General features: G+C 48.4%; 1 protein-coding gene across 1 annotated transcript; it reads right to left on the minus strand.

Annotated features, from left to right (window-relative positions):
- Positions 1-1,439: 1,439 nt before the first annotated feature.
- TRIM45 (tripartite motif containing 45) lies at positions 1,440-9,362 on the minus strand. The gene is made up of 6 exons (XM_066569557.1): positions 9,037-9,362; positions 6,159-6,892; positions 4,998-5,127; positions 3,091-3,205; positions 2,744-2,870; positions 1,440-1,793 (listed from the first exon to the last, which is right to left on the minus strand). The coding sequence occupies exons 1-6, from the start codon at positions 9,360-9,362 to the stop codon at positions 1,642-1,644; spliced, it is 1,584 nt and encodes a 527-aa protein (XP_066425654.1). The 3' UTR covers positions 1,440-1,641.
- Between the last annotated feature and the right edge of the window lie 6,537 nt (positions 9,363-15,899).

Consider the following 15,899-nt stretch of genomic DNA (forward strand, 5'->3'; position numbering starts at 1 on the left):
ATTAGAAAGACACAAAAAAATTAGACATTTGGGTTTATATCACATTCTGCATTGACTCTGTACATAGAAAGGATGAGAAGGAGTTACTATTTGTTCCATTAATGGCTAACTCAAACTAAACTTTTGCTTTGAAATTTCAGAGTCAGCAACCTTAAACTGCCTAACTTGAAGATTTAAACTGTCTAGCCTTCCCTGACTGTTTGACAGGGAAGCTTTCTGGATGATTTATGGAAAGCTATAAATAGCATTTGCATTTATAGCAAGGATAGCTATCTCCTTTGCTGGGAAGAAGCTCCAAAACTGGCTTTGTAAGAGGAACAAACAACAAATGAGAGACTTCTAAGGCTGAGCAAGCAAACAGACAGTGCAGGTTTCTACTATTTACAAGCCAGCTGTCATACTGCAGAAGCAAGACTTGGTCCTTGCTGTTGACAGTGGAGCAGCATTCCTCTCCCTCCCTGAGTGACCAGCAGTGGGACCTTTGTGCCCAGCTCCTCAGGCAGACTTAGGAGCCCCTAGCCACACACACCTACTGGCAAGGTAACCCTCAGGGCAGTGGTGATCCCAGCCTCAGTGACAGAAATGTGCTTTCTAAAGGAAGGTATTCAGGGTGTCTGCTTCACCCAGGCAGGGTGGCAATTGACCTTCCAGGGAAGTGCCTCTTCCTCATCACAGATGCCATTTCCCCAACTGTGGGTTGGTAAATGCCTTGCCAAGGTTGCACAAGCCAAATCCAGGAGTTTTGCTGTGTTCCATCTCTTGTGCTCCAGTTCTGGACAGACAATTGCAACTTGTGTCTGTGAGTCCTACTGATGCTCAGACTGCCCCCAGATCTTCCCTTGGTGAGCTGGGCACTCCCCTGGCTCCCCCACCACCCCCAGCAGCAGCACTGTGTCCCACATCATCTCCATGGAGAACAAACAGACCAGGTGAATGAAACTCTGATTCCTGCTCCTATCAGTGCCAGGAGGTTTTCTGGGCCCTCCTGCAGATACATTACTAACTCACCTGGCCTGTACTTTGCAGGCAGGGTATAATGAGACTACAGTATACCCAGAGGAAGGGTAGGAGTTGCAAACAAAGAGCAGCTCCCAGAAGCATGACTGTGCTATGTGCTCACATCCAAGGCTGGAATCCAGACGGATATCCAACGGGGAGGCAGAAGCCATATTCAGGTTGCCAAGCCCTTCCAAGGCATGATGACAAACCCTTTGGAATGGGCCCCAATAAGCAGCTTTAACCTCATCAAGAAGGACAGCAGAGGCTGTTGATCCTGCAGAATAGGACACATCTTGACCCTCCTGTGAGGTTACTGCTCAGAGTGAGCTTCCCCTTACATCATGTCCTCACAGGCCACAAGTCCTCAGAAGCGTAGGCAGCAGTACAATTCCCAGAATTTTCTCCTTTTTGGGCACAAAAGAACTTTGCATACACACCCCTTGGTGGAACATAAGGCACAGTTTTTATTTTCCCTCATGGTTTTTATTTTCCCTCATCCCCCCTCTCTCAACTCACACCCATCACACTGTTGGTTGGCAGCAAGGCTGTGCAGGGATCAATCATATGGATCCTCATGGATCATTTGTGCTCCTGGAGCAACCAGCAGCAGTGCCCTGGACTCCCAGGAGCTCACCTGGCTGCTCAGAGTGCCACTGTCCTGAGCAAACTCCTCTGTGAGGTGTCACTGGGTGGCCCACACAAACACTCTGAGCTCTCCTTCACTTGTCCACAGCATGACCAGTGGTGGCAGCCAGGGTGACCTTTGTGTCCGTGGCCACAGCCTTGGTACCCACCTGCAAGAGAAGAGGCACCAGCAGCTCAACCCAAAGTGAGCCAGAAAATCCCAGTGTGTTATAGACATTGGCCCCAGGACTTCTCTAAAGTGTGCTGATGAGAACACAGCATATTCAAAGCCAAAATTGCCAGGACTCCATAAATAAAAGAACAACTCAACTCAATAGTTAGGGAAAGGTGATGATTTCCATCCCCCTGCCTGTTGAATAAAGCAACACCTGGGCATCCAGAACCCCATGCCAGCTGCTTGCGGCTATGGCCAAAGATACAGATCAAGCACAGAAAAAGGAAGAGGTCAGTTCTATCCTAAAAACATACAAACACATCATGGCACATACGGGTGAAGCATAGGGAAGATGGTTGGGATTAAACAAGTAAGGGAGTTGAACTCTTGTCCTAAACATGGAGTGAGGCTTCTCCAGAGTTGGTCACTGTGTCACATAGCCCACAAGCTCCCAACATGCCAGCACTGGAACAGGAACACTGTAGGTGCAATGCTGCTCAGCCTCACTCAGAAGGGCTGAAAGGCTGAGGTGCCCTGCCCCACCTCCTGCACAGCTGGCTCAGGTCCCTGTCTATGGGGTGGGCTGTAGGAAATACAGTAGGTCCCATCACCATTATCACACACTGTTGGTTTGACTGCACTGTGAACAGTGGAGAGAAACCCAAGAGGTCAATGACTGGCAGAAAATTGCTTTAGATGTAAACCAGAGTTTGGCCTAGATTGGCCTAGAGGATGTGCCATAAAGACCCTCTGTGTGTCCTGCTGCATTTCTCCCTGCTGCAGTCACCCCACCAGAACAGGTGCACGCACAGTCTACCACATTCCTGCTGCATGTCCAAGGTGGGAGCTGGGTGAGAGTATCTCCTCACACCTCCATCCACTAGGGAGGACCTAGTGCAACAAATCCTCCTGATGCCAGCAGCGTGGGGAGAGCTGAGCACCCACCTGGCATGGTCCCACCACAGGCACAGCGAGCGGCTTTCTGGCCTCCGCTGGAGCAGAACGTGCAGCAGTGAAACACCCCCTGGTGCTCACGGAACTTGGGCTTCACCATCAGAGTGAAGGGAGAGCCCTGCAGGGGACAAGCAAACAGAGAGGTTGCTGCAGTGGGCGCTGTCAGATGTGCCTGCATTCTCAGACACTATCTGGGTGACCCTGTCAGTCACAGATCACTAAGCCCAGCCTTGAACTGCTACGTGGTAGAAATAATCCTTAGACAGATTTGAAACAAATGCCTAAGAAAAGAAAAGTAGGTAAAGAAGAAGCAGTGCAAGAGAAACAAGAAATGCTACCTGCACATGTTGCCCTTTCACACAGACGCAGACAGCATACAAGCCTGGCTCCTCAGGGCTGTAGGAAATACAGTAGGTCCCATCACCATTATCACACACTGTTGGCTTGACTGCACTGTGAACAGTGGAGAGAAACCCAAGAGGTCAGTGACTAGCAGAAAATTGCTTTAGATGTAAACCAGAGTTTGGCCTAGATTGGCCTAGAGTGGCTTTCACACACCCCTGCTACTGAAAGCTGCAATTACCATACAAAGGAAGTCACAGAAAGCCAGTTGCACTGCAAGGATTTGTAGCAACCTGCACACCGAAAGGCATAAGATGACACATAGCACACTTAGAACTCAGTTAGTCCCATCAGATAAGAGCCCACAGTAATGGGGTAAATCCACAGCTTCAGCAAGCAGCTACCTACAGAAAAACCTATTAAGAAGACAGGATATAATAGGGTAGGTTTGAATCACTTTAACCACTCTCCCAACTGCACTGATCCCAACTCTTCCCTTCAATGCTGAGGAGTTCTAGGTCCCTGCTGGCAAACTCTCCCTTTTCCTAGTCAAGCTCCTTGTGTTTCACAGGGATTTCTGGTGAACAGAGTGCTAGAGAGAAAGCCTCAGCTGGTTACTCAGGATAAATTGCCTGCTCCACAGGAAGATGGAAAGCTTTTCACAGACAATTATCAGGCAGCTCTGCATAGAGGAAGGTGTTCTTGCTAATCCCTACTAATTAGTCTCCTGGGCCCCATTACATGACCGTTTATAATCTGTATTCCCCACCCCCAACACTTCACATCAATACAGCTGCCTACATAATTTCCTGCCATGAACTGTGTGGTGATACTTCATGCTCTTCTGCAGTTGTTGTGCCTCAAAGCAAAGCCAGACAGCTTTCAGCAACGCATGCAGCAATTGCATACAGCCAAGAGCAAGGAACGGAGTTAATGTGGCTACAGCGACCTCTACCCCACTAAGAGAAATCCAGAAATCCCTGGGGCATGCACCTTCCTACATTATGGGTGCACTTATGGAAAGAAGGTGCATTGGAACAATACTCTTGGACAATGATGCTCTATTGACAGGCATCTGTGCAGCCAGCGCTGCTTCTGTGTGCTTTGTCAACACAGCAAAGGGTTTTAGCATCCGGTCCCTTTTTTTCACCAGATCATCCCATCATGAGTGTTTCTGGCACAAATTAATGCTGGCATCTGGTTCCAGCTACTATAAAACAATAGATGTTTTTCTTAAGAACTAACCCCCAACTGGGTCTGCTTTTGTGCCTGGCTACTCTTTAGGGAAAGTGTGGTTTGGAAACAGTTTTAATTTTTTCTGGTTGTTCATTTTCCTTGTGGAAACACTGAGGAGCTCAAGTGCAGCCTTTCCTGGTTTTGCTAGAAAACCTTCAAACCTCTTACAGTACTCAATGCTTTCAACCACAGGAAAAAGAACAAAAGCACAACTAAGATTCTTTCTCCAGACCATGAAGAAGGCACTCCCATCAGCTGTCAGAGGCTCACGGTGCTGATGAACAGTCTGACTCGTGACTGTCATCCAGGGGTTGCAATGACTTACACTGTTTAGGCATTAATAAAAGCAGGAGCCCCAGGTGTCTGCTGGGAGCAGTGAGAAGGAACAACAGCTCCCTCTGCCTAGCAACACACACAAGGAGTTGAATCCTTTAAGAACCTCAAATCACTCAAAGACTTAATACAAATCTCTGTCAGCAAATCTCAGCAATCACTGTCCAGCCAAACACAACCACTAGGAAGCAGTATGGGAAAGAGTAGTGCCTTTTCCTCTGCAGATTCTGACCCTCATGCTGAAGAACATCCCCCCACCCGCCTAAGCAAGCAGGGAGCCAGGATAAGGGAGGCAGAAAGGCTAAGCCAGGGATTTCTTGGGTGAGATACCCACCAGTCCTTCTTGTCCTTGTGGGTGATGGTGACCCGCACAGCCTCTCCTCCCCGCCCCAGGCGCTCCCCCGCAGTGTCCCTGCACAGCAGGGTAAAGCCACTCAGCTGGTTCTGACGGGCACTGTGGAGATCTGGGGAAAAAACAAACACCAAACCAGAAAGAAACAGAACTACAAAGGATTCAAGTCAAGCCATGACTGCCACCTCCCATCTATTTTGCAGAGTTGCAGCCCCATCAGAGCACAGCCAGGACTTTGCTTCCAGGTTTTACAGCTCCTTCCACTCACAGGGAAAAGTCAACATAACTCTGGGTATCAGGACAGAGTGGGAGCCATGAGTTCTGAGAGATGTCTGGCAGGTTTAGCCCAGAGATCTGCACAGACCATGGAGGTCTTTTTGTCTGTCACTCTAAGCCCAGCTGGCACCTTCCCAAGAAGGCCTCAAGATGCTCCATGCAACCCAGAGGAAGAAAGAACAGCCCCACTGTGCCCCAGGGAACTCAACACCTACAGTTTGGCATGGAAGGGACTGAACAAGTTCTGGGTCTGTCTCATCTGCCCTGCACAGACCATTACTGACCAGAGCTGGCTGTGCTCTGTGGGATGGTCTGAACATTATCTGTTTGCTGGCCCAGCTCCAAGTCCTTAGGGAGCAAATATCCATAAAACCATCAAGGTACTGCCAGGTATTCCTAGAGCAATCTCAGCAGAAGCTGTAATGGGAAAAACTTAATCAGCCACAAAGGGGATCTGCCTGGGCTCATGCTGCAGAACAGCCTGGAGCACCAGCAAAGCATCACAACCTGCTATTGCAGGTGCCATTCCCATCCCCTGAGAGAGCCCTCCAACCCAAAGTGAGCCAGAAAATCCCAGTGTGTTATAGGCTTTGGCTGAGGCTCATGCTGAGGCTGCTGATGTTGTGGAGGGCAGTGCCATATGCTCTGCACATCTGGATGAGAAAAGCTGCCTGGTTCCCTGCCCAGCACAGCTCCCATAGGCAGGCAGTGCAACCTCTGCTGGGGCTCTACCTCTGCCCTGGTCAATGTCTGGACAGCAGGGAGCCAACAGTGCCAGAAGCTGCATAGCATGTGGGTACAGAGAGTAGAGGGGTGACTTCAGGGAGCAGTGCACTCCCACTCAGCTGCTGTACAGCACCCCATTACCTTCCCCATGCAGGGTACATCTGGCTGGATCAACCACTTTATTAAGAATGGCCCCAAAAACTTCATAGCCACAACACTGCCCTGCCCTCTCGTGGGGGGAGAAGTGGATCCTGTCATCCACACTGGGGTGGGTGCTGTAAGCAACGCTGTTGAGCTGTGTCAGACGGCTGGACACCACCCCTTTGGAGACGAGGATCTCCACATCTGAGCCGCTCATCAGCAAGTGCTCCGTGAACTCCACGCCTGTCCTCATGTCCAGCAGCAGCTGCTGCAGCTGGGCCTTCTGCAAGTGCAGCAGGTTTTCCTTCTGCACCTTCAAGTCCTCCAGCTGCTTCAGCAGCCGGTCCCGGTGCTCTTCAATGGCTTTCACGTAGCCCCTGGCAAAGAGGCAGATCTCCGCGGCCACAGCCTCTGCGCGACTGCGGACAGCGCCGCCCATCTCCTCGACCTGGCTCAGCACATCCTCCAGGGTGTCCAAGCGCTGCTGGCTGCTCTGCAGCAGCTCCCGCAGGGCGTCCCCGTGCCTGTGGATGACATTGGCGGCGAAGTCACAGGGGTGCTGACGGTGTCTGCCCAGGACGCAGTCCCGGCACACGGGCTGGTCACACTGCTCGCAGAACAGCTGCAGCTCCTCTGTGGGATGGGAGGGGCACAGGAGAGGCTTCCCGGCCTGGCTGCAATCCTTGGTGTTCTCCAGCTCTGTCACAGCATGGGAGGCCGTTTTCTTCTGTCTCCTAGGCAGGAGCAAACACCAATCACTTTATGCATGTTGGATACAAAACACAAAAACTGAGACCCTTTGCAAATGCCTATTTGCAACGGGCTGCAAGTCATAGTGTGCACTGCTCCCTCCTGTCTCCAGTGAAATTTCCTGAAAGGACTTGTGCTCTCCCAAGAACTAGGCTGCACACAAAGGAGGATCTCGTTAGGGGCTGCTCCCAAGCTCCCGGAGTCCCCCTGACTGCATGGTCAGCCTGGATTTCAGACACAAGGCAAGTGAGCTCTAATATCCCTTAGGGGAAAATCTAGTTCAGGCCACTGCCAGAAGACAGTCAAACAGCAAAACATTTAATATTCCAAAAGTCAAATTCAGATTCCTTCTGCTTGCCAGGTTAGGTCCTGCTCAGAAGAGACCAAAGATGGGACACAAAGAACCTGTTATAACCCAGACATCTACCATGTCACAGGGCAGCACTAGAATATTTCCATTCTCTGCTATTTTGGACACTGGGAGTTAGTTTTTGAGAAGGATGTAAAACCCCCCTCTCCTAATTTGTCTCCTGCACTAATGACTTGTGGCAGTGCAATGGGAGCTCCAAGCCATAACCAAAGACACTCCAAGGACCAAGATCTGCAGAGTTGCTCTGGTAACACAAAGCAACCTCACCACAGGCTCTTATGCTTCTCCTTTTGCATCCCACTAACCTCCCTTAGATCCACCACATTTTCAAAGCCTTCCAGTGTTGCGTGACCTCAGCCTAAGATCTTTCTCACTTGTTCCAAGGAGCACAACCATAACACTCAGAACCATAGAAACCTTCCCTACACACCAGGAAATCCTTTCAAAATGGTTTTCCTCAGCCCTTGTTCTGCTCTGACATCAACTAAATCAAGTGACAGTCTGTAGATGCCAGTAGGGTGAAAAAATGATAGCAGTAAATACTGTAGGAAGAGGGTCACATGGACAAATTTTCTGCTGCTTTCTCCCTTCTGCAGTTATCCCTGGCAGAGCAGCAGGCTGCTATTCAAGGTCTCTTATCACTCTTCAGCAGCTCCACGGGGTACGAGGCATTAGCTAATCAGAATGGTATGCTGAAAATTACACCCGGAGTGGAAAGGTAACTAAGAGCCTAAACTATTTTCCCCACAGGCACTACTATGTGCAGGGGGGCAGGGCAGGGAGGAATATGTCTCAGTTCCTTCTGGAGAAAGAATTTGCTAATCAAGCAGAAAGGAGCAGCAAACATGGAGGGAATAGGCTGAGTTGCTTAACCCAGGCTGAGGCTTCCCTGGCTTGTGCTGTTGGGTGTTTTTCTGATCCTGCCTGTCACCTCCTTCCTTCAGAAGGCCATTCAGGCTTTACATCACTTTTCTTTAGTGCTGTCTGTCCTCTGCCTGGCTTACAGGCCACTGCACTCCTCTCCTCTTGAGCTCCTAATTCTGCTGCAGTTACCTCTTGTTTCTGCAATAATTCTACAATGTGTAGCAGGCAAGCACACGGGTTGATCATCAACAGGTAGCAACCACACTAGGCAGGACTTCCACAGGACTTTGAGTTTGCCTAAGGGTGCCTTTACACACAGTAAATGGTCCTGCAGGTGGAGAGAGGCAGAGCAGCAACTCAACGCTCCCCTTTTCCTTTGGGGGAGATGTGTCTTTTCCAAAGCGGGACAGTACAGCATGTGAGGCTCTTGTCCTGCTGATACCTGCCCATACCCCTGCCTGTTGCCCAGTGACACTAAACTGAGGTGCTACCCAGCATGTGAACACCACTACAGGCAAAGGGTGGCCTGATTTTGGACGCAATGGCCAATAACATGGCTGATGGACCTATTCCCAGGAAGTTCAAGAAGTGTTTGTGGACAACACTCACAGGCTCATGAAATTCCTGGGGCTGTCTTGGGCCAGGACTTGGACTCGATGATCCTTGTAGGTCCCTTCCAATTCCAGACATTCTATGATTCTATGCTAGCAGCTTGCTTGTCCCCACCCGAGTACAGAGCATCCCTGTGGACATCCTCTGGCCAGGGGTGGTGAGCGGTGGGTAAAAACCGGGAGACACGCCAATTCTTGCTCCGGCTCGCCCTGAGCGGGTCCCTGCCCGCTGCGCCCTCCCCCGGCCGCGGTGTCCCGGTGTCCCCGTCCCGCCGCCGCTCACCTGTGCGCCCGGCAGCAGAAGCGGCAGAGGCGGAGGCCGCAGGTCAGGCACCGCCCGGCCGCCGCCCCGTCGGCGCAGAGGTCGCACCCAGCAGCGGCCCGGCCGCGGCTCCCGGCCAGGCAGTCGGGGGGGAGCTGCCCCACGCCGCCGGCCGGCAGCGACAGCTCGGCGTCGCACACCGGGCACAGGACGGGGCGGGCGGCGCCCGGCGGCCCCTCCGGCGGCCCGAGCCGCCGCAGGCAGGGCTCGCACAGCGAGTGCAGGCAGGGCAGCAGCCGCGGCGACACGCAGGGCTGGGCGCACTGCGGGCAGCGCGGCCCCGACATGCCGGCAGCCCGCGCGGCCCCTCACGGCCGCTCCGCCGAGCATTCCCGTCGGGAACGCCTCACGCCGCCTCACACCGCAGGCTCCTTCCCCGCCCCGGCGCCGCCCGCTCCGTGAGGAGCGCGGGGGCCGCGCTGTGAGGGGCGGGGGCTGCCCGGGGACCCTGCTGCTGCTGCCTGCCCCGCCGCTCCTCCTCTGGGGAAGGCGGCCGGAGGGAGCTGGCAGCGCCCTTTGTCCTCGTCCCCCTCACGAGGCGCGTAGGGACGGACCCGCTGCTCCCCTCCTCTGGCACCTGCGGGGCTGTCTCCGCCGGTTGTGTGGGAAACGGCCCCTTCCCACCCACCGCCGGCAGATCATGTTTCCACTTCTAGTTCCAAACTTCCAGGTTTACCGCCTGACTGGCCACTGCAGCCTCTTTGTCGGTCTGCTGGATGCCTTCAAACCTTGGGAGTTTTTCCTTCGGATCACTGGAGAGCTGAGCGAGAGCGTTGAAACTTTACCTGAGACGGTGCAAGGCGGCCGGGCTTCCCTGCGGCTGCCCACCGGGACGGGCTGGGCTGGTGGCTGTCCTCAGTCACTGCACCGGGAATTGGGAATACTGCAAAAGGCAGGCTTGGAAAGCCCAGCGTCTGTGAAGCCCTGCATGATGATGCCCCGTGGACTTTGATGGCATCTACACGGTTGTCTTTATCAGTCTGATGTGTAAGCTCTTCAAAGACTGAAACCAATTCTTCTTGTTTTGAAAAACGCTCTTTTCTATAAAGTGTCCTCTAGAGTACTGCATTCAGCCCTTAATAATTGAACTTTTTACCAGCCTCTCCATTAGCTTGCCCAGGACATTCAGTATCTTACCTGTCCCATCCTGCTGGCCGTTTTGAATATAATGTAATGTGAAGAGCATTTGAGACTTCTAGAGTTTCAGTTCCTTAAGTCAAAAATCAACAGCCAGGAAGATTACCAGCCAGGTTTTTGTTTTTAGAACCAAATGGACCTCTCTGTCCCTTTACAGAGCAGTACATAAATACTTAATATCTGTATATAACACAAGTAAATATTTCCTCTGTAACAGATGTTAATGCCACTCTGATGCCCAATGGCTTAACACAGAAATCGTCTTCTTCTTCTGATACACTCAAAACATTTCTGTGTCTTTTATGTTGTAATACAAGATCAAAGTTTTAGGTCATGATGAAGTGTTTTCAACCTCAAAGCCAATCAAAAGAAGAAAGATGTTCCAATAGCCTTCTTCACATTAACTATTAGCAAGTGCAGTGGCTGTGGAGGTTAGAGAGGATAAAAGCTGCAGTAATTGTGAGAGAAGATTACTTGATAACAGTATTCAATATTGTCACAAAGAAAGACCGGTTCTTCTAATCATGCTGGAGGAAAGAATAGTAAATGGCCCTGTAAACGTGGGTGCAGGAAGAAAACAGGGGAAGAGTCATAATGTCACCTTTGTGCAGAAAAGATCAGCTATCTAGAGAACAGCAGCATCTTCTATCGCTGCAGAGAGATGGTGGAATAAGCCATGACTGGCAGTGGCAGAGGAAATCTGAGGATCCAGCCCAGCTGATCTGATCACCTGCCTTTCCACTAATCAGGTTGGAGCACAGATTGCTGCTGAGTAATGCATTTATGAGTAACAACACAAAGCAGGAGCACTCTCAGGGTGATTAGAAGAAATTGTAGTGAAATGGGCTGGAGATAATCAAGGGAGCCCTGTGAGACTTGGGGAAAGAAAGGAAAAGCAGAAATCCAGAAAAAAACAAACCAAAAACTGAACCCTCAAAACAGGAGCTGCATTAGTACAAACTCATTATTCCCTTTGGTTACTTTCCCCATAATATTGCTTTCTTGAGTACTGTCAGCCAGCAAGGGAAGCCCCTGTGCCACTACATCCTAAATTGTGGAAGGCAACTCAATGGACATGAAAACTGGAGCTCTGTGAATATCTCCAATTAAGCACGTTGGTCTGCAAAGCACTGCAAGAACTAGACTGAGAGACTCTCTCCCATCTTGGATTATTCAGTTTGCTTTGTAACTGATCAAAATTTACAGATGAAGAATCCAATGTGTTAATTTCTATACACTGGAGGGCAATAAAGGAGCATAGTTACATAAATAGAGCAATGAAAATGTCATTAAAATTAAGCCAGTGTTTTCCTTTTTCCATAAGAGTTGATGGATAGCTAATTATTCTCATTTGACCCAAGATCTACTTGAAATTAAGTCCTCTTTAAACTTGTTTTCCTGCCCCTATTGTTAATAATGCCTATCAAAGCCTCCCAGAATAGTTGCTCTGAGTGATCTGGTCTTCCCCCACTTTACTTTCACTGCCAGCTTCTACCTCTTTTTCCTGTTTATCTGCTTCTCATTTCCTATGATTAAGCTCTAGATCATTACACTGAGATATGGAATATTTGTTTCCTTCTCCCTTCTTGTCAAGGACTTCTGACTAATATTTCCATTGTATCTCCTAATTAGCCTCTTCTGGGGAAAGCTTTATGCTGCTTTCCCATTAATATTTTTATGAAGGAATATTGGTAAAACTTTTTATAGCATGTTCAAAAAATCTTTAAAGCATAATTTCCCTCCTAGATTCTGTAAGTGGTGTAGGTATGGTCCATTTATTAAATTTTGAATTGGATGCCTCATGCTTTCCTGAACCTATTTACTCTGGTAATTTTAGGGAGTTGTTTCCAGATATCCTGCCATAAGAAACAAATAAACTGAAAAAGTGGTGAAATGGAAGTCATTAGTGAACAGGACTGAAGAAAAGTCCCAGATGACTTGTTGACAGAAACCTGAGAACTTGTCAAAGTGGCAGAGCTTAGCTTAATGGCAGCCAGAGGAGTGTGGAAAATGACTTATTTGGGGAATTTACAAAGAAAAGACAAGTAGAAAATACTGTTGGCTTTTTTCCTGCTGACCAACAAGAGCAGTTTAGCTGTGAATTTGTCAGCCCTGGGAAGTACTGTGTTTCAGAGACTTCTCTGAATGTGGCAGAGCTGCCAGGCTTGGTCTGGGAGTACTTGATGCACCACTACCCAGCTGACAGCTCTTCCCCTATATATCAACCTCAACCAGAAAATCCAACAAAGGATTTACAACATCTCCCAATTTAAGGATTTACAAACATCTCCCAATTTAGGCAGAACCTCTCCCTCAGTCAGCTAAAGATACATTTGAAATTATGTGGCAATTGAATGGTGAGAGGAGCATTTCTGTGAGGCACAGAGGCTGGTGTCATCCCCAGCCCTCACTTTCTGCATCCAGCCTGATGCCCATGGTCTCATCACACTATGGGTAAAAAATTTCTTCCTAACATCTAACCTCTCCTTTTTTTAGTTTGAAGCCATGGATGTTTTAAAAAGAGGAACCCTTTGACCTTCACTTGTGCCGGGCCTCAAACACACACAAGTAAATTGCCCCAAGCCCAAGTCTCACATGACAAAATTTCTGCAAGCTGATGGCACATGGGGGAATGTGACAGCTGCAGCAGAAGGACAACACTGATCTCCTGCTTGGGAACACCACTTGGGACAGACAGAGAGAGAGGACTTCTGTCCTGGGATATCTCACAGATTTTCTACAAAGCATTCCTAGGGGAACTCACTCTTCAGAGAAACACCTTCACTACCAAACGTCTCCCTTCACACATATACACTTAAATTTGCCAGTAGCTTTTAGTATTCAGGCTTGTGTTGAGCTTTGGAGACAAAACTAAACTGAATCTCAAGATACATGGGCTTATGTTAAATGAGATATCTTGATTTTCATGCTGGACTCCAAAGTACATTTCTGTGAGCTGCTGCTGTCACACATCAAACCTGTGCTCTAGCAGGACTTCAGCCACGGCAGTGTGGCCTGGGAGAGGTGAAGGAGGAAGGCAGCCAAACAGCACACCTGGCAGCCTAAACCTCTGCCACTCACTGAATAATGGACTTGGCTTAACCCTGAAACAGCAAACAGGAAGTGGATAGGGCATGGAGATGGGCTAACACTTGAAACATAGAAAGAAAGCAGCAAAAGATGTGTGATCTCTCTTGTCCTCCAGATTTGTGACAGGAAACACAGTCTGAAGTGGTCAAGCATTATCCCTTTCAGTTGGCAGCAGCAGCTCTTTGAAGACCAAAGCAGCTGCAGCCAAACCACCCAGCAACACAGGATTTGTGCAGACTTGCCCTTGCTGTGGCTTCTGACCAGACATTCCTGTTTTCCCCTCCTGCCTGCAGCTTTCCACCACCTGCTGCCACTTTCAGCTTTCTGCTCCTATATATATTCTTTTTAATCTCTCTTGAATCCTGCCTACATTTTCTGAAGAGAAGATGAAACTGGATTTCTTCCAAGGAGGCTTTTCTAAGGAAGCAAGTTCTTTGTGATGTCAGCCCAACAATCTTTTTTAGCTTCCCTTCAGCCATATTTGAGAGAGGGAAGTGATCTGAAAGGCTGCAAGTTTCTACATGCAAAAGATCATAGAATCATTGAATACTCAGAATTGGAAAGGACCCACAAGGATCATTGAATTCCAACTCCTGGCCCTGCACAGGACAGCCCCAAGAACCACGCCATGTACCCAAGAATATTGTCCCATCACTTTTTGAACTCTGTCAGGCTTGGTGCTGTGCCCACTTAATACCGATGCTGAGAAGACAAATGGAGTTGGTTTTTTTTCTTTTCCTTCACTGCTGGGACCATGAGACAGAAGGATATTACAATAGGGTATTTCACTGAGATGGAGCTAAGAACAAAAACCTGGGTCTTGCTGCAGGGCAGCGAGAGCAGGGAATTCACTTAGATGAGACTTGAGGTCAGTATGAGGCCTGACCAAGCATGATTTCATGCATACATGTACACACAAAGAAATATAAAATCTGATTGCCTGCAACAGGTGTGCAGGAAGACTAGTTCCCTGCAGGAGCAGATGTCAGTCTCACGAGAGTGAGCATTTTGTTTCAGACAGGTACAGGCCAGCCTGCTTATCAAGCAGCAAAGCTTGAGTTGGTGAGTTGATTTCTAGCAACAGCTGCAGTTTGTTTCTTAGTCTAGAACAGACAAACCCCCCCCCCCCCCCATAAAACTCTCTGCACTAGCAGTTTCTCAGACACAGCCTCAAGCTTCACTAGCCTTCAGCATTCCAGCAAACACACTTCCATGAAATCCCAGGGGCAGCTCATTTCTAACCAAAAGAACACTGTGTGACCCCAGCCTGAACCACAGCAAGTCACAGGCTGTGGAGGAGATGGTGGGAGGTGACTGGAGACATCTGGAGAGGAAGTGTCCCTCCCATCTAGAGGCTTCCAAGTTAAAGAAAATAGATGACTCAAAGGATTAATTCCAATCCTGTATTCTAAAAAGTATTTTCATTAATTCCAGAGCATTTGTAGCAAACATTAGCAGAGGCAACAGCATTAACCTGTGGCACTATGGTTATGTAGTCCCATCCCAACTGTGGCACTGCTGTCTCTTCATGAGTTGAGGGATTTCTTCCAAGCAATTTTAACTGTTATTTCACAATATACATAAACTTTCTTCACTTCCCACTGGAAAAATAAATCATGGAAGCATCAATGAATATTTGAACAGATCCTCTTCTGAATCCCACTTTTTTTAAATTTTAATTTTCTAGATCTGTATAGAAGAACCCTTCCTCTACAAAAAACAAAACAAAACAGAAAAAAAAAGCAGCAGCATGTTTTCTTCATTCTCCTATAACTGAACTGACTGACAGGACAGAGGCTGGCTCCACCCTATCACTACCTTTCGGAGGAAATTTCACCGTTAAAGTCTTAAATTTTATAGGTAATCATTGCTAATAAAATAATGACTATTTTAAAAAGTCAAATAAAACCAATATAAGAACCATGGCCATTAGAAAATTACATAAATACACAGCAAACCAGCTTATTCAATTATATGTATCAGTTTTCTGTTATATTAAAGACCACATACTTTAGTACACAGCAAATAGAGATTCTAACTTCAAATAGTTACTTTATATTTACTATAAAAATATTAAATGAGATTTTTAAAAAGCAATCCTCCAGTCCAGATGCAATCTCTAACATGCTAACTGCACAGAAAACACAATTTTTGGGAGCAACTGTAAACCACAGAAGGAATAAATTCTTCCTGATGCAAATACTTATCCACCAGAAACAGACTGGTTTCCTAATCTCAAGGTTACTTTTCAATGCAGGTACGTTCCCTCATCTCAGTTCTTCCTGACATTTTATTCCCACATCTTGTGCAAATAAATGCTCCAGAAAGTTTCACAGCCAATTTCTAAAACCTCCTGCCTTCAGCGTACCTAACAGAGGTATCAAGGTGCTCACTTGTAAAGCTCCAGCAGCCTGAGTTTACAACCTCATGAAAGATATTTTGGTGAAAAGGTGTAAGGTCACAGCAGTGTGTCCAGCTCAGAAACTCATTCCCAGGGCTTCCTAGAGTGCTTTGTATGGCACAAATACAGTAAACACATGGACCTTTCCATACTAATGGCACTGACATGAAAACACTTCAGAGTTAAACTGCACATC

This window comes from Molothrus aeneus, chromosome 2, assembly GCF_037042795.1.
Source record: "Molothrus aeneus isolate 106 chromosome 2, BPBGC_Maene_1.0, whole genome shotgun sequence".
Lineage (NCBI taxonomy): Eukaryota > Metazoa > Chordata > Aves > Passeriformes > Icteridae > Molothrus > Molothrus aeneus.

Bases quoted from the DNA above. Each gene is read 5' to 3' on its own strand.
- TRIM45 (XM_066569557.1), bottom strand. From the start codon at position 9,362: ATGTCGGGGCCGCGCTGCCCGCAGTGCGCCCAGCCCTGCGTGTCGCCG. The intron at 6,893-9,036 runs GTGAGCGGCGGC...GCTCCTGCCTAG, and splicing joins TTCTGCTGCCGGGCGCACAG to GAGACAGAAGAAAACGGCCT. The intron at 5,128-6,158 runs GTAATGGGGTGC...TTTTTTCCCCAG, and splicing joins ATGTACCCTGCATGGGGAAG to ATCTCCACAGTGCCCGTCAG.